Source organism: Amblyomma americanum, chromosome 4 (assembly GCF_052857255.1).
Source record: "Amblyomma americanum isolate KBUSLIRL-KWMA chromosome 4, ASM5285725v1, whole genome shotgun sequence".
Taxonomy (NCBI): domain Eukaryota; kingdom Metazoa; phylum Arthropoda; class Arachnida; order Ixodida; family Ixodidae; genus Amblyomma; species Amblyomma americanum.
In genome coordinates, this window is record NC_135500.1 from 191,695,304 (window position 1) to 191,717,470 (window position 22,167).

General features: G+C 44.9%; 1 protein-coding gene across 1 annotated transcript; it reads right to left on the minus strand.

The window, feature by feature from the left end:
• Positions 1-450: 450 nt before the first annotated feature.
• On the minus strand, positions 451-22,071 carry LOC144128896 (alpha-galactosidase A-like). Its single transcript, XM_077662679.1, has 7 exons — positions 21,743-22,071; positions 20,193-20,367; positions 16,015-16,189; positions 14,644-14,738; positions 13,558-13,719; positions 10,371-10,568; positions 451-1,116 (listed from the first exon to the last, which is right to left on the minus strand). The coding sequence occupies exons 1-7, from the start codon at positions 21,889-21,891 to the stop codon at positions 835-837; spliced, it is 1,236 nt and encodes a 411-aa protein (XP_077518805.1). The 5' UTR covers positions 21,892-22,071; the 3' UTR covers positions 451-834.
• Positions 22,072-22,167: the final 96 nt, after the last annotated feature.

A 22,167-nucleotide genomic window follows, 5' to 3' on the forward strand; every position in this document is an offset into this window, starting at 1 on the left:
TAAGCTGAGCGGAAGGTGAGAGCGAGTGTGAAAAGGAGGCCTTCGGCAGCGGCCGTGACGTTACGCGCGCTGTTGAGAAAGACGCGAGGCGCATCTCTTCTATAGTCACCTCAGGGCTTCGGGATTTATGGGCTCTTTATTTTTTTTCCCCCGCATACTGCTGCATTTTAGGTGCTCAACTCAGGGTCGTCGCTGCGATTTATTCATAATGAAGTTGGGTGCGGAGGTATTTCTGCAAAAACAAAACGCGACGTCTGCAGAAGGACAGGCTGCGTCAGTGCTGTGCAGTAAACGATGATGGAACTGTGAAGGAAAGTTCATTGGCCTTCAGGGGCAGGCGGGTAAGCCCTAAGTGAGTGGAATATGTGGAGGTCATTGCTGAAAGAAAAAAAAACTTCAAAGAATAGAGACGAGAATGATACTGTAATGAACAGACGCAAATTTTAAAAATATTGACCAACTCATCCATTTTTATTCGTCAGAACGTACTTACAGGCGCATAATTAAAGCTTTCATTTGTGTTTGAAAAAATTGCAGATTGAACTCTTTTAACAAAGCAATGAAAGATCACGCATGCTAAACTCAATGCGACAGCCATATTTCAGCAGTAATCAAAAATGACTTCTAAGTAATTTACATGCATGTTTGCCACAGCGTATGTGTCGACAGAACTGGGGCGTGTTCCGAGTTGCGCCTTTTTTATTCAAGCCCTTCATTTCTGCGGCGGCTCCTCTTCTATCTTTTACTTCGTATTCCTCAAAGATTCAAAAAATTAGTAGCAGGTTCGAGCCACCATTTGACAGATCCGCGGCATTGCCTTTGATCATCTCTTCGTCATCGGTCGGTGATGGTCGCCTTGAAAAGGATGACGTCAAGAGGCGGGACCGCTACGGTGAGCGTCTGTCCCGGGTAGAAGAGGCCAATAAGGGTGTTGTTGTTGAGCACGTCTTGAAACACGTAACCCCGTGGGTTGTGTAGGCCTAGGCCCTCGATGTAGGCGTCCATGGCGACGGGACCTCCCCGGATGCTCGGGTTGTGGGCCAACAACACCATGGAGCAGTTTCCATTCGGTAGGCATGGCTTCACCCAACGGGTCCACACGTCCAAGTTGTTTTTCTGCGAGCAGAAAAGTAGTAGCAGAAAAAAAAAGAACTTTAAAGGCGGGAAGGATTGGGAAGTCGGTCGGAGAAGCATATATACGCCTCTGGCATGGGAGTGATAAAGAGGTGAGGCGAACAGAGATACGGATAGAATTACCCATGATGCACTGATAGCGGGAGCTACGTGTACGTGGCAGTTTCTACACATACACATACACATGCATACACAAGCGACTGCAGGAAGAAAAAGAGAAAATAAGGCCGCCATAGACGAGATAAGAGTATAGTATTGCTCGCGCCTCTTTTTTGCCGTGTTTTCATAAGAGAGCCTTGCGAGAGAAGTTTTTTAATGAATTTATGGCATTGTCGTCATCTCTCACCCATAACTAGTGACGAACTTTGCTCATGTGACCATGTTTTGATGGATAGTGACAAAGCGGCAGCGGCCTATGCGCGGTGACGTAATGACATTCCGCAACCACCACAAGATCAATGACAATGTATTTAGTACAGTTTGGTGCTCGCTCAGTGTTCTCTGCCTTAAGTTGTTCGTTTCCTTTCTGCGCCGGACTCAACTCATAACACGCCGGAAAGCGTGTTTGCGGTGACTGGCTTAGAACAGCGATCGCAGCAATCCTGGACTTGAATTCGGGCTGAGTGAGGGGCGAGGAGAACGATCCAGGTGATTCGCCATCGTTCTCAACTTTCGCGCAATGATGAAAAAAAGTAGCCTTGTTTTCATCTTGTGCAATCGTTCTGCGTGTCAGTAAGAACCTATTAGTCAACCAAACATTTAAGTCACGAAGAATTTTGGGCACGATAAGTGATCCAGGTACAGTGAGTACGCTTGGACAGCTGTGTAGGAACTGTTGATTATAAGATGACGAACCAAATCGCCATCGACAGCAATTTTCCAGCGATTTCATCGTCACCCTCACTAGCCGACGCTTTCATGAGCTCAAAAACGACATTAATTAGTCTTCTAACGGTCTCACTAAGCTATATGCTGAGCGTTAAAAGTTGACCGTCACGTTTGACTGCCAAAGGCATCGAGTAACGCTCCGTATCATGCTCATTCGATTTTTGTTAGGTAGTAGGGCTTTACTGTGCGAGCCCAGCATCTTAGAAGCAGCACTTCTAATAAGCCCACAACCAATAAGTGTTGACAAAGTGAGCTAGGACTCAAAAGAAACGTTCACAAAGAGGGTGAGCCAAGGGTAACTAGACACTTTTGTGCCCGCTTCCACATGGCCACAACAGCTAATCATGTATCGCCAAGAAGTACATGTACAGAGTTCTTCTCCATGGGAATAACAGCGCTAAGAATTAGAGAGTAGAGACGCAGCCGTAACTAATCTAGCTTAAACGAATTAGATCAGTAATCTAATTTATTTTTACTTTATGCCAACGCAATGTGCGTTGACAACTAGCTAACCGATCATAGTTCTCATTCTGCTTTGTTTCCCAGCGCCCACATGACTTTGGATTGGAAGATGATTACTATATACACTTGTTACAAAGCAAAAATGTTCTCACCCCCTTCCTCTAAAAAAAAATCATTAAAGCAAGTTAGCTGCCTTCTAGAAAAACAAAGCGGACAATTTTGTGAGATAGTAAAGAAGAGCGAGAGAAGGAACCAATGGCAGAGAAAAGGCAAAGGAAGGTTCTGCATTCATGTACGCATTACTTTACAAAGCTATAATAAACCAGCGGACTATCGCACACATCAGATGCGCCATAGGGAACTTCGTTAAATCATGCATTAAACGGCTAAGAGCAACAGAGATGTCAAAGAGCACCAGTGCGGTAACGGACAACACAGGAGTGCATAGCTTCATGTTCGTTCTTATAGAGGATCACCTCCTCAGACTAAAGTCTTTAAGGTGAAATCAGCCGACCTGTAAAGTTTTCACTTCTCAAATGTGCACACTTACATGCTAATGTTTGTGTAAGCCTTTCTAGACGACCGTAGCCGCCTAATTAGGACCAAAGGCGACCGTTCTTTAATGACTTCTCCGGAGGCTTAACGTGCATGCGTTTAATAGGGTATACCCAGGTTGCTTGTTTACAAAATTTGGCTGGCAGAGCCCACGACTGCCGCTCCTCCAGCGAAAGCGACGCAGCCACGCATAACTTTTGCCGAAAACAAACAGCCCAACAGGTTTGCCTCTAGACAGAACAGTGCTTCTCGTTTTGCATTTCTGACGTTCCAAATGTGGCGAGGGTAAGGAGAATTTAAACCCTCACACCTTTGAAGCTTAGAGCTTCCGGCAGTGCTGAACAACGGACTACAGAACTTGAAAACAAACCTCTTGGACTCCATACTTTTGACGCAGCCTGCTCTTTTGCAAATATCAAACCGACACGATGTGTAGTAGAAGCCGTATGTCATGCAATAAATGAAAGAAATCAGAGGAATTCCGCAGAGAAAATGGCTGCAGGTCGTAGCTGCAAGGTGGCATGGTTCGACCCCCAGTTGTAGGGTGCTTTTTGTTTTAGTTCAAGTGATCACATAGTGTTTGCGTATTCACCACTGAGAAAATATCTTTACGCTAAATTTCTTCATGCCGATTGCAGGGTGTTCAGGAAGATAGGTTTGTTTCTGTATGCAGTTTGAGAAATGCAGTGCAAGATGCTCTATCGCCTGTTTTGTAAATACGGAGTCTTCAGTTCAGCGAAGCTCAGCATCGAACCTCTGTCCGTGCTGATCTCATCAGCGACTGCTTTTTGTCTGTTTATTGAGCAATTTATTTGTTTACGAGGCGACCGAAGCACACAGTTTTTTCGCATTGTTAGAGGGGGACGAGAAATTCTGGAATGTTCTGGAACTCATTGGGGTCATTTGGGACCAAGGAAGTTATATCAAACTTCTTGTTCGAGTCGCTAAGTCAGGGTGATTACCCCGGTGCGCAAGCATAAAATATGATTGGTAAGCGGCAGTGAGCAAAGATTATAATGAAAACGGGTTTTCAGCCCGGTACGTAAATTATTCCAACTCGCCGCAGAGGCTTTGGGGCTTTGTCGTTCGGTTACTGATCCCAAAGTTTGGGGACTCGAATCCTGGCTGCGGTGGTCGCATTTCGAGGGTGGTGAAAAGAAACAAAAAACAAATCCTGTGTGCTGTGCTATGTCAATGCACATAGTCATAGTTAGCAGTGAGTTCAATATAAGAAACAATAAGAAAGCGTTAAAAATAAGAGAATGGTAATGATCGTGATAGAAATCTGAATAAGTGATGTAAAAAGCATATCAACAAAGCAGGATAAAAGTCACAGGCACAGGAACGTTACAAGGCGGCAAGAGGAGTTAGATGTGAAGGCCTGTGGGCTCATGCGTTAGATCAACCGGGCTCACTAGGCATAAATTTAGGCCACGTTAGTCTGAGTACTTGTGATAATGAGTGCGTTCGAAGAAGCCTGAGATTGCTTCATTCTCAAGGGAAAGATTATTTTGGAGTACGAGTTAGCCGCAGTTGGTTTCAGCTTGGCTGATGCCGCCAGTCCGCGTGTACAAGAGGGCGCTATTGACACCGCCTCTTGCCTAGTCCTAATCCCAGGGCGCGGTGATCGATTTTGCGACTAATCAGTTTTATTGTGCGTTGAGTCCCAGATTTAATTTCCTTTAATGATCGAACTTAAGTGAATGCTCTGTATTACAGCGATATCTGTGTAGTCTGCATTCTCAGGATTTTGTGTCGTATGCGTAGTTTCGTTTGTGGACGTGAAAGCACAGAGCCCCTTGCGGTCGCTTCTCGAACTACCGGGAGAGAACCAAGGCTGCGCGAGGACGTACAGACATAGTGAAGGAGGCAGGAAGCGCGGCCAGACGCAGTGGCTATTGCTTACGTCACGCTCAGCCAGGAAAGTAGTGTGTACCCTCGGAACGCGGCCCGACGCGGCAGCTTAGGCAAGGTCACATTCATCCGGGAGTTTTTAACATACCTTGGCAGAGGCAGCGCAAGCGTGCGAGGTCGGTGTGAGTGTCCGCAAATACGGCGGGAAGACGGCGTTTAAAAAGCGTGGCATGCACCCAACCAAGCCTACTGTCGTCCTCACTGTCACATGATCGAAACGTTGCATAACGCAGCTGCCACGCTGTCACAGCAGTTACACTTGACGCGGTAGTCCTGGTGACGCGGTAGTCCCGGGTTCGAACCCCGAATAAAGAAGAATTTTTCTTTAACTACTGAGTTTCTGAGAAAGCTGTATAGCTTTCCTTTGTAGCCATATCGCTGCGCGTAGGTGGATGCCAGTGAGTAATTACTCTCTTATTACAAATTTACTACACGTTCGGGGATTCCCATAAACATTTGACCACCTAAGTGTAGACCAGTAAGTGAACATATGGCGACCGCCCAGGAGATGTCTCGAAGGCGGTAAAGAAAGCTGTCGAAGCGAAGCGAAGATACCTAAGTGAATTCCAAAGCGTGCATAAAAGAACCTCCTCCGGAAATGCCAAAGCGGCCCCGAGGGAGATTTTACAGCAGTCACAAAAGTGTGCCCAACGTACTCCCTACGGCAAGATATGGAGAAGATCTGTAATGATGAACAAAGATTTTAGCCGCAACAGTTCCGAAGAACGTTCCACAGCAGTTACAGAAATGGCTCCGACGGAGTTACCGACACGGTTAGGAAGGCATTCCGTGGCAGGTAACAAATTGGCTTCCGAAAGGAGGTTATTCAGAAGCTACAAAACTCTTTTGAAAGTACTTAATTCAGTTAACACGTAGGAAACTATCGCTTTAGAAAGGATCATCTGGATCTTAGCTCGAAAACATCAGCGCAAGAAAGTACTTGTGAAAACAATTTTACCAGTAAACGCGGTGATTCAGTAATGACGCTCAAGTAGCTAGTTCGCAGACGCAAGAAGGTACGTTAAACAGAGTGAAAATCAATTACTTATATTTTTTTTCGTTTACAGACACAGTGCCCGTGCGTTTGAAAATCTAGCTACCAAAAAATCGACTGGTTCTGTATGCTTCCAATGAGTCCACATATGCCGACCAGGAAAGACGCAGCAGCACTCACTCACGCACATTATAACAAGTATGCGTAATACATAATACAGAAATGAAGCAACCGGCGTTCGTCTCCTTTCGACTACAGCATTTAAGGACGAATAAGCAGGTACTGATAAACATAATAATACTGGTAACTGCGGGAAGATCGCGTCGAACACAGAGGAAAACAACCTGGCTTAGCATTCCCAACCTATGCTCTGTGTTTCTCCGTAGTCTATATTCAGTTTCCTCATTACTGCTTACTTATATCTAGAGGCGTTTTCGCTAGTTTTATCGACGAGAAGAAATGGGGTCAAGCTCGAGCGAGGGGTGTCATCGAAAACAACATTGTTTTGACCTGCGATTCTGAAAACAAAAATAAATGTTGTTATCTTGCGGCAATATTATCAGATACAGTGGCCTCACTAACAATTCTGGGCCATGTGTGTTTGCACAGCGCGTGGCCACGATTGCCATGTTGGGGAAAAACCCAGAAGACCGCCGGCCCATGCACAATTCATTTCATTGGCCCGTACAAAATCTTTAATCACTCTTCGCTGTTGCCGTTCGGCTGCCTCGGTAACAAGTGGTTTGCACCCAAGTTAGTGCTGAAATATCGTCACAGGGCGCTGATAATTTCGTAACGTTTCTCACATTTCCAAAGCAATTCATCTAAAAATCAAAATCGCCAGGTTTCCGTTACACTTGAGCTCTAGTTGAGTTCTTGCTCTCTGCTGTTGGGGTCAGCCTCGCAATTATTCTGCCGGGAATTTCTCTACTGTTGCGACACTTTAATATTGATTGAAAGACCTTTGGTGCGTATCTGGGAACTAGTAGAACTTTACCACCGCGCAAAAAAAAACAATAGTTATCAATTGCTGCTGTCAACATTTTAACATGACAGCGTTGAAGGCCCCGTTCATCAGAAAATCCAGTGTCGGCGTTGTAAACGAAAAATCACGTTCATGGCTCTGTCAGGTGGTCGCCAGAGAGCAACCTAGGAGGTAGGTTGGCCAACTAGGTCACGTGACCTTGCGGCGTCATCACAACGTGCCCACCGTATAGCGAGTCAACTGCCTACCGTGGCAGGTGGCAGTTGAATTAATGATTGGTCGCTCGGGAAGAGCAACCTGCGTCGTACAAGGCCCACCGCTGGGAGCACCTGCCATCGCTGGGCAGTGGCGCATTGCTTAACCGCTGCACCACTGCGCCAGGAGGGGTATGGGGACTCGCAGGGACTTGTGAATGTAATGTACAGGATGACCTTCTGCATATATGAGAATTTACCGATTACGCTATCGCGTCATACCCTTAATGTGGAGCTTAAGTGTCCATTATTCACAACAGCGCAGGAAACACGGACAAAAGGGTAGAATAGACAAAACAAGCGCATGTTATGTCTGTTCTCCCCTTTTGTCCGTGTTTCCTACGCTGTTGTGAACAATGGATATGGGCTGCCAGCGTTATGAGCCTTCGGGACATGAACGTTTCAGTGCAGTGGGGCCGTGCGGGAGCCCAAGGACCTGCGCGTCCTAAACTCCCCTGTATGTAATAAAGTTTCCACCACCACCACCCAACTTTTTATCACTCATCAGATTAAGTGTCCGCTCTAATGTTTGAGTCGAAATCAGTGTCCTGCAGGACTTTTCGAAGAAGGCAGGAAGCCTCCCTACTATATCTATGATTTCTGCGCGGGTAAATAATGTCTTGAAGGGAACCGTGTGGCACTCCTTTGCTCTTGAGGGGCGCGAGTAGGACACACCTCGCCGAGTTGTATTCTGGCCAGCACATAAGGTAATGATCTAGATCCCCGTGCAAACCACATGACGCCGTATGTGCACAGTTAGAGGTGTTGCTGCCTGCTCTAACAAAGATGGACCTGAGCGGATTGCGGAATTGAATGATGGGGTGATACGTGGTTGACTTTAAGCAGTTTTTCCCCGCAGATCTTGTACAATGTGGCTCTAAAAGAATTTGCCCTCATTTTTTTACAGTAAGAAGCAGAATGAACAGCGAAAAAGAACGGTTTCAGCGTCTTCCTAGTAACTTTGCCTACATCTTCCTATCATGATATTTATACTCGTCCAGTGAAACCGTAATAGCGCAATATTTAAACCAGGGATGCTAGAGACTCTATTACATGGTACACGCTATTGTATTGTTTGCACTGTGCGATCACGCTATTTGCAGTATTCAGGATGCCAGACATCATACTGAATACCACATTGTTCAGCCAAAACGAACGCATATTTTTCTCGCAATAATAACCTCATTTTCCTGAGCACCCTCCTCATTTTTAAAAGGCTCCTCTTTCGCTAATTTTCATTCAGAAATCTTAATAATGTCTTAGTAACAAAATACCATCCCACCCCTACCGTTGCTGCTGGCTAACTGAGGGCACAGCGACCAAGGAAATTAACCTCACGGCCGCTATCCTAAGCCCAGGAAACCGCGCAAACACGCCAAGCCACGCTTTGAAAACCAGAGTAAACGAATGCAAATTAAGTCCTAGATGTCGGAGCGATAGTGATAGTTGGGCGAGTGGGTATCGCAGCAGAAACCCATTAGCGCTTACGACAGAGTACAGATAAGAGACAAAACGTTTTGCTGCATTTTCGCCTTCCCGTTAACCTAACAGATAAAAACCATGCGCTAACACACCACTCTCGTACTGGCTGACGTCTCGCCGTCGACTACAGGGAGGTGGCATGCGCTACACTTGCAAGGTAGATGTACTTTAAATCCGCCTTGACACTTGTTTACCTAACCGAGCTGGCTTCAGTTAGCTCTCTTAACCTTACCTCTGCCACTGCATAGAACCCCGCGTTCAGTGAATGCACCCTCTCATGCGCTTATCAGTGAAGCAATAGATAAAGTAAATTGCGTTCAGGCAGTGCGCTGTGAGGACATCTCCACGTCCGTCCTGCATACCGTATCTTCCTTGCGTAACGCGTCGTTCTCTATCGTTTTACGAGCGTCTGTGCAGCTGTGGAAATTGTGCGTTGCAACCGAGCGCTTCCGCATTCAGCTGCTATCGAATAAGGGTACTATTCAAAAGGGTCAGGCTGTGATTGAATGTGTGCGTAGATGGTGTCTTCCGGAGTGGACTACTTTATACTGTGAGTGAATGTGTGTATGTATTGTGGCACTACAATGGCCTATGTTCACTGTGACTGAATATGTGCATAGATGGTGACTTTTGGAGTGGACTGTGATGTGGACTGTGTGGATTGATTGTGTGCATAGATGGTGACTGCGGGAGAGAATGTGTGCTATTATAAGAGCCTGTGTGCATAGCGGGGTAGATGCGGCATTGTTAATATAGAAGGGACGCTGCGGTGGAGCAATTGCCGGCAGATAAAGCAAGGCTAACCCCACCTGTAGCATTCAACACCTGAACTCAACTCAACTCAACTGCAGCGCCATCTGTGATCACGCCACGCAGGTGAGTCTTAGAGCAGGCACCATCCAAAGCGGGAATTTTGGGATACAGTCGTCGCTGTCGCCTGTTCCGTGTTCGAGGTACGGCGAATAATTCGGGGGGGGGGGGGGGGGGGGGGGGTTATCATATAATTCTTGTCTGCACTCAAATTTCTTACATGCTGTCCATGTAGCAACTTCCCAGCTGAGGTTCTACACAGGCAGATACAGCTTATGTACTAATTCGATATGCGACAGCTTCGCAGAGGCAACACATGGATTCCGAGGCTTTTACGAATAGCCATGCCAGGGTAGCCTGACATTTTGCACAGCACTCAATATCTCCACTTAGAAAATATAAAAACCTTTAGTTCGTGTCAGACTTGCGTAATTTCACAGCATCGCTCGACGAAACTGGGCAAAATAGACGTTTTGAGAAACGGACTCTACAAAGTGAATCGGCCATTTGCTACTTGAGCCCGCATAGTTGATCAGTCGGGAGCTAATGAATCACACAGCTGAAGTTATGAAGCAGGCCGTAGGACTTATTTTTTTGACATAAACATGTAAAAAAACATTCTCAAGATGATTCATGGAAACCAGGACGTCATTCTTCGTTGCAATGAAAACGAATACGGAAAGAAAGGCACACACAACGAGGGAGGGAGCGAAAGAAAGAAGGAAAAGCAGAAAAGAATTGAGAAAGAAGAGAGACAAAGAAAAGAAAGAAGCAAATAGAAAAGAAAAGAAAGAAAGAAAGAAAGAAAGAAAGAAGGAAAGAAAGAAAGAAAGAAAGAAAGAAGAAAAGAAAGAAAGAAAGAAAGAAAGAAAGAAAGAAAGAAAGAAAGAACCTGGGGCATCCGGTTGGCCTTGTTGCGCAGCGGGTCCTGGTTGACGGCAATGACGTAGGGGCTCAGGAGTAGCGCGCGTGCCGCGTCTCCCACACTGCGCAGGTCTACCGAGAGGATCGCGGGGGAAGGCGCCGCGGCCCAGTAGGCGATCTGCGACCGCTGAAGCGACTCAGCGAGGCCGTAGTTGCCCACCACCACCTGCGAGGAAGCACCATCACTGTGCCTCTCCAATATATCTCCCATTAAAAAAATTTTATGATGCGTTACGTCGTCTACTTACCTGCTAATATTGTTTATATGTATGTTTTGTATCCGTGTGCTGCTAATATTGTATAATTTTATTCTTTTGGTTTATTCTTTTCGTATCCGTGTGCTGCTAATATTGTATAATTTTATTCTTTTGGTTTTATTCTTTTGGTTTTTTCGTTTTGTATCTGTGTGCTGCTAATATTGCATAATTTTATTCTTTTGGTTTTATTCTTTTCGTTTATTCTTTTCGTATCTGTGTGCTGCTAATATTGTATAATTGTAATCTTTTGGTCTTATTCTTTTGGTTTATTCTTTTTGTATCCGTGTGCTGCTAATATTGTATAATTTTATTCTTTTGGTTTATTCTTTTCGTATCCGTGTGCTGCTAATATTGTATAATTTTATTCCTTTGGTTATGTAACAATGTAAATTCATTCCTTCTTTGGCCAAGCAGTGGCCTGAAGTATTATGAAATAAATAAATGAAATAAATTAATTAAATAATTAATTAGCCCAGCCCTGTGCCAGCTGCGGCTACCCTATCCCCGCAAACTTCCTAATCTCATCCGCCCACCTAACTTTCTGCCGCCCCCTGCCAGCTAGCGTTCTCTTGGAACCCAGTCCGTTACCCTTAACTACCTTAACGACCATGGACGGCATTTGTGGTGGAAGCTAGAGCAGACACCAGTGGGAAACTTCCGGAAAACTGTTGAAACGGAAGACTGTTCGCCTATTAGGACAAAAATGGGTGAGCTGTCGGCGCGTGCTCGCCTTGAAATTCGCAACATTGTACAACCAAAACCAAGTTATTGGTGTAAAGAGCAAACATTGAAAACAGATACCAAGAGAGACATACATACCGTGCACATGATAGAGATGTGTATGCCTGAAGAAAACCTCGAAAAATTGAGGAAATAAAACTTTTTTCACTTTTTGTCATCGTTCAGATGAAAGAAGAAAAAACTCTCTAAACTTCCAGACGGATTTTTCTGCACAGTACCATTTCACTACCTACTATAATGTGTGGCCTAAATGAGCCATTTGGGGGTCAACTTAGCATCTGGAGCCGTCCATATGCTGGAAAAGATCTTTGTAGCAAAGAAATGCCGACGCTAGTCGCATGTTGGCTATTCCTATTCTTTTATCGCCTGCGTCATGTGAAAGAAACTGGTCGCATTTTAATGATATGCACGCGAAGATGTGCAACATGGTTATCCGAGCTGCAAAATCTTGTGTAAGTCCACTACAGCCTGAACATGAGAAAAGATGCACAAAAGCATCGCGTTCAGACGAGTCGGAGTAATGCAATCTTTTCGCCAGTTGTAGGGCATGCAGTACATGACCATCTTTTCCTCGAAAGGCTGTGCAATATGTTTGTTTTGGTGCAATATATAATTCTTTACTCTATTCTGAGTTACGAAATTAATGTGTTTAATGACACTGTACTTTCTAGTTTCATTCTAAAGTTTCGCATATTTCTGAGAAAAAAAAACACCATAAAGAAAACTTTTTTTGCAATTTAAAAATTTCAAGAAAATTTACATCTCTACACAGGATACGAATACGCTTGCCAATTCGAAAAAGTTTTTTAAAGAGATGCGCGCTAGAAAATGCCGATAACCAACCATTGAGCAACCAGTGCATGGCCTTGGTTCTTACGTATGGAGTTTATCCAGTCTGTTTCCACTTAACCGAAGCCACCTGCAATGTTGGCGTAGTGTATTGGCTCTATCAAGATAAAATGTATAAAGATACGATACCTAGCAATGTAGAGCAGTTGAAGGGAACAATTTCCCAATGGTTTCTGGGAACACTATCGTAATATGGGCCTGAACATGAGCTTGTAAAGCGGGTCTTCCATTCAGTGGTAAATTAGCCATGCTGCCGCAGGACGTTTCCAACTGATTTACTGATTTTTTTATTTATTTAATGGTTGATATAAACTCAGGGGGCACAAACCTTAATATTAAATATTTTCTTTCCGCCAAGGCAACACACTTGATATCATGGTTATTTACACGTTATTATCCCTATGTAACGCCGACTTCTCAAGAAAATGCAATTCCGGTCAGCACTCTATGAATGTGCCATAAGTGGACATAAGCACGTATTCACGTGTCCAGCAAGCGATTTTTGCTGCGCCATCTTCATAATTCTGACTGCTCAGGCGGTCTTTTCGTCACAGCTTCAGGCAAGAAAACTGTGACATTTCATTCCTTTTCTAACATGAAGAATTTTCCTTTTGGTCGACGGATTTAGACTGATTAGAATACTTGGAGGAAAGCTTACTAGCGTACTAAAGTGCATAGCATAACTTTGCCACGGAACGAGGCACGTCAACAGGAGTCAGGGTTGGGGGCATTCACATCTGCATCTAAAAACAGCTTCGATTCACTCTCCACAAGCTAGTAAGGTTCCTTTTCTTGATCTTATATATTAGTTAACTCAGTTCAACAACTTAGCCTCAAAGATATTTCATGTTTTTTATGCAGTTTTTCAATGCTTTATTGTTGATTGCAAATGGATAACTTTCTGGGCGTCTGTGAGCAGCGGCTGAAAAAAAGTGTATCAGACGTTACTAAAAAAAAAAGCATTTACTGTTCGCTGACAGCCATCACTCCGAACCTCTGCGATCTTAGAACCAGACTTGTTCGATTTCACTGCGCCTTATTTCCTGCACTGTCAACTTTAACTAGCCCGGGTCTTGCGTGGATCACCAAGAAAAAAATGCGCGATCAGAATAGACGCATTACCTGGCTGTTAAAGGTCACTCCTTTAAACTAGATTTTACGTCAGCCCTGTTTTCGCAAATCTACGAGCAGAGCAACGTTTAGCGAGTCTCGGTTGTAAAAGCCGCTCGGTAAATAAAACAGCACATTTTGAGCAGAGATGAAAAAAAAAACTGCAGATTTGATAAAAAGAAGAAGACGGAACATTACCGCGCCGTAGTCTGTCCAGGCGCCGGGACCCGTGACGTTCATTAGTACGTCGTGCAGCTTGGCTTCATGTTGAACTGCAGCGTATATCTGACTCCAGTTATAGGTCAGATCAGGAAAGTTTCGCCAGATGTTGCACGTTTCCGCTATCTTCTTGTAGTCCGGCTGTAATGATTCCAATGAAACGGGGGCTCAAATGCGCGTGTAATAGCCTTTTTTTCTTTGTTATTTTTATTATCACTGGCTATGTTTCGTGTAAGTGACTTTCTGTAGGAAGCACCGAAATGGCCAGTGACGCAGTTCCCTGTTGCGGAGTTCTTGTAATCTCCGATGGGAATGAGAGGAGATACAGCTCATTACTGCTAGTTATTTTACGATATAAGGCTGCCGTTTTCCGGCCCATTTAATACCTCATTAGGTGAACCAACTAGCAGAGCAAAGCGCACCTATTGCTGCCAACCTTTGTAATGTTTTTTTTTTTCACGTTCTGCATTAAGAACGATAATGAGGAAGAGGAAAAGTGAAGCGCTAATTCTAACATTTTTCACAACATAAAGCCATCTCCTTTTCTGGGGTTTCCGAAATAGAGAACAGAAAGAATATGTTTATTGGTTCAAACGAACACTGAAATAAGGAAAAAGCGCACAATGTCAGTTTTTCTTATCACAGCAACAGAAAAACGTCTGCACATGTGATATGTTTTGTTTTCTTTGCTTATATTACATGAAGGTACCCTACAAAACAACTTCTTCCCCTTGACTTCTCGCCTTTGTTCTAATGTCGAGCCAGCACCTTAGTTTTTTTTTTTTTCGTGTAAGACTTTTTTTTAAGTACTGAAAGTGACGTTTCGCCATTAATAAACCTTCTCAGGCGAGAAGAGTGGAGTGAGCCAGGAAATGATTTAAGAAAAAAAAAATCATAGAGAGGCAAATCCTCCCCCCCCCCCCCCACACACACACACACAGACACCCTCCCACCCACCTACGAGTAAAAAACTGTGTTAGAAAACCTCACTGGCTTTCAAGTTGTTCAAGAACAAAGTTAAAGAAATGCCTAGGCCGGCTAGCTTGTATAATAAATCAGACTTACCGTTATGCCCGACTGTGATTGGTACAGGGGCCATTCGCACGAATAAAGTATCCGCCGTCCAGTAGAGTTCAGTGCTTGTCCAAACTCAGGATACACTGCAAAATGAAGCGAAAAAGAAAAGAATTAGTGTTTTTTTTTCGTTCAGCTGACGCATGAAATTTAGGACCATTATGTATGAAAGTTAAAATATTTCCAAGGTAGCGTATAAAGGCGGCATACGCGACAAACATAAAACAACGCCATTCTTAGCGTTATCATGGCTGCACAGGCCACCCACAAGAACAGGCCAGCGCAAGAACTCACAGGAGGATCTTATCAGAAATTTTAATTAGGTCAGAGAAAAGGTCTTCTTTGTTATGCTAATGGCAGGCAAATGCTCTTTGCTGTTGTTCACGGCCCTACAATTACTTTTCTCTAACAAAACTCAGCAACTAGCGTTGGCAAGCTGAAAGGATATCGCCATTAATGCTGCGTCTTTGAGGGCTCGTACCTTCGGTTTAGCGAGCTTCACGTTAAGGCGGCACGGAGAACGAGGAAACGTTCTTTATGTGGTGTGTACGGGGATATCGAACATTATATTATGTACTGCCCAGAGTACAACGCGGAAAGGCATGTGATGTTCGCTTCCTTCAAGAAGACAGGAACCCGTCACAGCACAGTGCAGGACATTGTCTACCCGAGTGGAAACCAGACATGCAGAAGGAAGGCTGCACGCCTTCTTTTAACATTTATGCAGGACACGGATCTTGTTTGTAAACGTTAACAGCAGGAACGGACTATGGCCTACTGTGATTGAATATGTGCGTAGATGGTGTCTTCCGGAGTGGACTACGTTATACTTTGAGTGAATGTGTGTATAGATTGTGGCATTACAATGGCCTATGTTCTACTGTGACTGAATATGTGCATAGATGGTGACTTCTGGAGTGGACTGTGATGTGGACTGTGTGGATTGATTGTGTGCATAGATGGTGACTGCGGGAGAGAATGTGTGCTGTTATAAGAGACTGTGCGCATAGCGAGGTAGTTGCGACAGGCTTTATAGGACTTTGTTAATATAGAAGGGACGCTACAGTGGAGCAATTGCCGGCAGATAAAGCAAGGCTAACCCCACCTGTAGCATTCAACACCTCAACTCAAATCAACACCTCAAATCAACGACGAAAAGAGATAGTCAAGAAAGAGAAGAGACGGATGCGATAACGCAGCACCACTTTTCGATTTTTTTCTTTTGTAACTCAAAATGCTTAACTTTTGTATTTTGTCACATGCCTTAAACGTTGTAACTGCAGTGTAAAGATATCTTGCCTGAAGCCTCGTTAGAGCTAATACGCAGACAAATGGACGCCATTTTTTCCCGTACGTACTCACACTGGTCCATCTGTCTAGGGTCCACATTGCAGCCATCAGCGTTAACAAAGTCGACGCCCCAGTCTGCAAAGGTCTTGGCGTCACGCTCGAAATTGTTGACACTGCCCGGGTATCCGTTGCAGGTTTTCGCGCCAATTCCAGCGTTGATACCGAACTTTAGGCCCCTAGAATGCACCTTGATGCAAGGACAAAGACGGGGGAAACCAGCCTATAGCACGCTGGAAGTCATTCAAGAAAAGCTGCATTCTATTCTTCCACAAAGCATGCTCCACTGGCGGCGTATTTAGTGTTAGTGAGCGCTATTCCTTACCGTACGCCAACTCACATGTTGGGATAGGCGACGGGTGGCTTCCGGACCTTACGGGGCTGGGATCTAGGGGCTCTCAAGTATTCGGTGAAGCCTCCTTGTCACCAGGGGTATCTGTTGCTTAACTGTCGTCATCGCTACAGATGAGGCGGTGTTGTGACGCGCATCTTTTCTTTCAATCTTTCCTCTCACATATCTTTTAACTATACTGTCTGCACGTGGCAGCGATTGTGGCTCGCCTTGTGCCAGTGAGCAGGCCCGTGCACTTTAATAATAATAATAATTCGTTTTTTGGGGAATGGAAATGGCGCAGTATCTGTCTCATATATCGTTGGACACCTGAACCGCGCCATAAGGGAAGGGATAAAGGAGGGAGTGAAAGAAGAAAGGAAGAAGAGGTACCGTAGTGGAGGTCCCCGGTATAATTTCGACCACCTGGGGATCTTTAATGTGCACTGACATCGCACAGCACACGGGCGCCTTAGCGTTTTTCCTCCATAAAACGCAGCCGCCGCGGTCGGGTTCGAACCCGGGAACTCCGGATCAGTAGTCGAGCGCCCTAACCACTGAGCCAGCGCGGCGGGGTCCCGTACACTTTCCTTTTCATTGTTCCTGCAGTCGCAACAACAAGAACAACTCACATGTTGACATAACAAGAAACACGAACTCGGACCTCGTTACGATCGGGTAACTTCTAGGTTCTACTTTACTGCAACCAGTTTATGAGACAAATAACTTTTTGGGGCACAGGCCTTTGTAAAGCACCCCACCCCTCCTTTTTTTTTGCTTTTCCCGGTGCTATCGATATCTGTAATATTTCTAACCAGTGTCACCAGTTCTTTGATCCACTGAAATTCGATGGCTTGTCAGCAAATTATCAATCGGTCAATCAATCGGTTGTTTGTTTTTACTTAAATTGAAATACATGTAACGGCAATATTCAGCACTTTTTAAGTTCTAATTTCTTTTCTTAACAGACTTAACTGACATATGTTTGCATTCAAATAAAAGAATATAGCATTCTATTTTCGGGAAGTGTATTATTTCCTGTAAAGTCCCCGCAAGCGGTGGTACCCTTCCGCCACTCCTGCCTGGATCCCGCCGTAAGAGAATGAGGGCAGCTGCTGATGACATCATTGACGTAGTGCGTTGATGACTGCTTCACTGGATGCGAAGTCCGTGCCTTTCAGACGTTCCTTCGTAATGGGAAGCAGTGAAAAATGATCGGTTTTTCACTGCTTCCCATCACGAAGGACGTCCCTTCATAATTGGAAGCAGCGAAGAGTTAGATTAAGTGTCCGGGCCGAACGAAATGCGAATTGCATGCTTAACGTACCGATGCGACAATGGGCTGTGAGCTAGCCGTACTGACTGCCGGATTAATTTAGACCATCCTTGGTTATTTAGCGTGCGCTGACATCTCACAGTATACGGGCGTTTTTGTATTTCGCCTCCATCGAAAGACGACCGCCGAGGCCGCGATCAAACCAGCGACCTCGCGAACAGCTGAACGCCAAAACTACTTAGCCACCGCGTCAGGTCCCTGCTGTATGGTGGTTGAGATAAAGCAACTGCTGTCCTTAATCGATGGCATGGAGATACTAGAGCGCCGGTATTGGAAGCGCATCGGCGCTAGTGAGGACCGGGAAGAAAAAATAGGTGATCCTGATAAGCAGGCTATTTCGGAACTGTCATTTCAACCAAACATCTTTGATTTCCCCTTGATAATAGAAATTTACCGCCCACAAGGCAAAACTTTCCGAACACTCCTCATACTTGCCCTTCGTTGCAGCAATTTGCAATGGGCATCGTGACATCACTGTATTCTCCATCCTTAGCATTCAATGCCCTTTTTTTTAATGCATGATGTAGCAGACCAGCTGCGCATGCCAATGCGTAACTGACTTCACTTCTTTTATTATCGGCTTGCTTTCTATTTCACTCTCGCTTTCCTTCTCAATATGCGGTAAATCGCGCAATTATTCATTTACCCGAGGTGTCAAGCAACGTTGCCGGAAGAAAATTAACCCCCCGACACTGCGCCTCTCGCCACCTGACAGCCAGCAAAAGCTGTATAGATGCATAGATAGATTAGAAGCAGCGCGAAAAAAGAAGGGGCAGAGGAGGGGGCAAGAAAGGAGCAATGCCAGAAACTCTCTGGTTCGAGCATTCCACCAGATCGCTTATTCAAGCCGAAAGAAAAATGGGTCAAGGAACTTTAGCATCGCATCACTGCGCTGTATAGCAAGCGGGGTAGAAACACGTACCACTCTCCAGTCTAGAGAAGCGACCAACGGTTCCGCGAACGTGAGAACTCGCGGGTCATTTACGGCATAATAGCGGAGTGTGTCTTTGTGCTCGTTTGAATGTTCCCTAAATGTAACTGGGGTCTCGTTAATTGAGGCTTCACGCTTCGTTAAGCAAAAGCTTAGTTTTTTATTAAGAGCAGTGTGCTTTCTTTCCTTTTTTTATTGCGCGCGTCACGGAACAAGGAAGTTGTCCATCTAGTAGAGCGTTGAATGAACCTCCATCGATACGAGAAAGAGTCGAATAAATTGCACAGGTGTGATCGCTGGCTAGATTGCAAAGAACGGTTACTGTGTTTTAACAGATTTTTCTTCGAGAGCAAGACCCGGTTGCAAGCAACGTTAGAAGGGTGGCCCAGTGCCGATTTTTTGTTCGCTTTCATGTGGGGAACGTGAAAACGTCTATCTGCATTGCGACATGAGTTCGAACATTTACAATGTAAATTAAGTTTTAGTGAGCTGTGGTTTTTTGTTTTCAAAACATTCCCTTAAATTCGAGAGCTTAAGCATACTGCAGCATCATGCTAACCTTCAGGGAAATGTAACACAGATAAATAAAAAAAATTATGATTTTTGATTGCAGAGCGCTTAAAATTTTACTTCTTTAAACGTGACATTTGCGAATATCTTATGTATAGCATTGTAGCAGAACAGAGAGTCGCACTGTTTATTTCTTTTATATTTCAACTTAACTTTCCAGCCTTCACTTTCTCAGCCGAGCAAATAATTGTAGTTCACAATTAGCGTTACATTTGAACTTAACTTGCCAGTCTTAACTCCTTCAACCGAGCAAAGCAATTGTAGCTCACAAAAAAATGCATTAGCTTCAGGTATGAAGCTGAAAAACGTGATAAAAGTTCTTTATATTCTTTATATTTCTGCGTTGCACGCACTTGTTTCGAGCCGATCTAAGGACTGAGAGTTCGTTACAAAACCCTGCTTTCTTTGCTCATTACGTATTACCATCTCTATCATTACCAGCAATTCGGGACAGCGGCCAGACAGTGTCGCTAAGCCTAACGGCCAGTAATTTCTTTTCTGCAGCTAGTCGGTCATTCTATTTCTCTCTTACGTCACGGACGATGTCAAGGCGCTATTTTTGAATGTTCAGTATGATGCGCCAATGTGATATGGGGTGGCAGCCAAGGGAACTAGAATTATTTATTATAATTATAATTTTAATTGGTTTTTGGGGAAAGGAAATGGCGCAGTATCTGTCTCGTATATCGTTGGACACCTGAACCGCGCCGTAAGAGAAGGGATAAAGGAGGGAGTGAAAGAAGAAAGGAAGAGAGAGGTGCCGTAGTGGAGGGCTCCGGAATAATTTCGACCACCTGGGGATCTTTCACGTGCACTGACATCGCACAGCACACGGGCGCCTTAGCGCTCCGCCTCCATCGAAACGCAGCCCATGTCCCGAATTCCTGCTAATGTTAGCGCAATAAATGGTCTCGAAATTGGGACAGATGATGCCAAAAGACGGCGCTGCAGCGCCTTCGTGTATCTCAATGTAAAAACCAGATCTGGGTGAGAAATAAGGCATATTCTTTTGAGGATGGCCATACATAGTCCACAACAGCCTTCATTCCACTTGGGAAACGGCGGGGGTCGGCCACAAGGTTGCCTGAAGTGTCCCTCGACATGGAGCTCCAGCAGTCGTCTACAATAAGGTACTCGTAGCCAGCCTGGCTGTAGCCGTCCATAAGCATGCGGTCAGCCATGTCTTTGACGAGAGTTTCACTGTAAAGAGTCAATGTCAATTATATTTCTGCTTACTAGAGTTGTGCGAATACAATTTACCGCAAACAAAATCTAATAAGAGTTGCCTAGTTTTACAACGAAGTAAAATATCAATAGTGCAGCTAAAAACAGACTCAAATACAAATCTAATATTGTTCAGAATAATCGAACAAAACGATCAATAATGCGACACAGTGAAGCGTTAGCGGCGGCGCCACTGTATGGTGCTATAAATAATGTATTCATAGCTCTAGCTTTTCAAATACGTAACGCTGATCTCCACTAGGGGGTTGCAACACGAAATGAGTATATAAACTCGATTAACGTCAGATTATACGTGCATGAAAACTGCCTTTGGTTGTTGATGACGAACGAGAACAAATTAGCGCCACGTATCAGTATATGACAAGGGCGAGAGCTACGTGTGACCCATGGCCTCAGAGATCGGTCCCCAAGGCTGGGTTTGCTCAACGTGCTTGAGCCCTGTAGGCGCTGCCCGATCTCAGAGGCCATGCATTAACATTATGAACGTTGCCTCACGAATAATAATAATAATAATTGGTTTTTTGGGGAAAGGAAATGGCGCAGTATCTGTTTCATATATCGCTGGACACCTGAACCGCGCCGTAAGGGAAGGGATAAAGGAGGGAGTGAAAGAAGAAAAGAAGAATGAGGTCCCGTAGTGGAGGGCTCCGGAATAATTTCGACCACCTGGGGATCTTTAACGAGCACTGACATCGCACAGCACACGGGCGCCTTAGCGTTTTTCCTCCATAAAAACGCAGCCGCCGAGGTCGGGTTCGAACCCGGGAACTCCGGATCAGTAGACGAGCGCCCTAACCACTGAGCCACCGCGGCGGGTGCCTCACGAATGGACGAATGCCGAACCGTGGTACGCGGCATCGGTGAGGGTCCTGTTTCTGGAACAGTCGTCGAATAAAAATGTAGTGGGTGTTATATTCCAACTTCGTACCAATTATTGGAAGAGTATTCGAAAAATTTAGATTATAATCAATTCGTTTCGAAAAATTTCGTGCGTGCACTAGTCGGCTCTTTCGACGAACCGTATAGGAGGATATTTGTTTCGCTATTCAGATTTTTCAAACATTTTCGCACTCCTACTGCTTACAATTCCAAAGCATGGTCGATCAACTACAGGAACAGAGCAGCAGGGCTTCTTTGACGATGGTAGGCACCGTGCGTTTTTATGTTTAGTGAGTTATGATAGCGTCGCATTAGCGATAATACTCGTGAATGGTATGATCAAATACTCTGGCAAAAGAAGTCAAAGTCTCAACTCCAAGAAAGGAGGCGTACTAAGCACCAACAGCACGTCTCTGCGGCAGAAATAACAGATCACCTATGAAATTCTTACCTGATGCACTCGTCGTAATGCTCCAAAAGATCGGTGTTGCATCGAAATCTCTGCCAAGTTCGCCATCCCATCGGCGGGTACAGGGCGAGACCATTGTCAAGGCACTCCGCTACCGCCAGCAACATGCTCATCAACAACAACGTTTTCATCACGGAATTCGCAGGTGACAATACTGCCCGAGAAGAATCGAGGTTGTAAATATTGGCTTGAACGTGCTACGACGGGTGTCACGGCACCAAGAGTATGCGATGTGTCAGCAAAACATCTTTCTGCACCGACTCTATCGCCACATGTGATTCCTAATCTGTACCTCAAAATTGATCTGTGTGAGGCTCGACATCGCTATTTCCGATAGCCGTGTCGGTGTTTATCAGGGAGTAGGTGTCACTCCTACGTACTTAGTGTGGCAAAAAAGAAACATACAT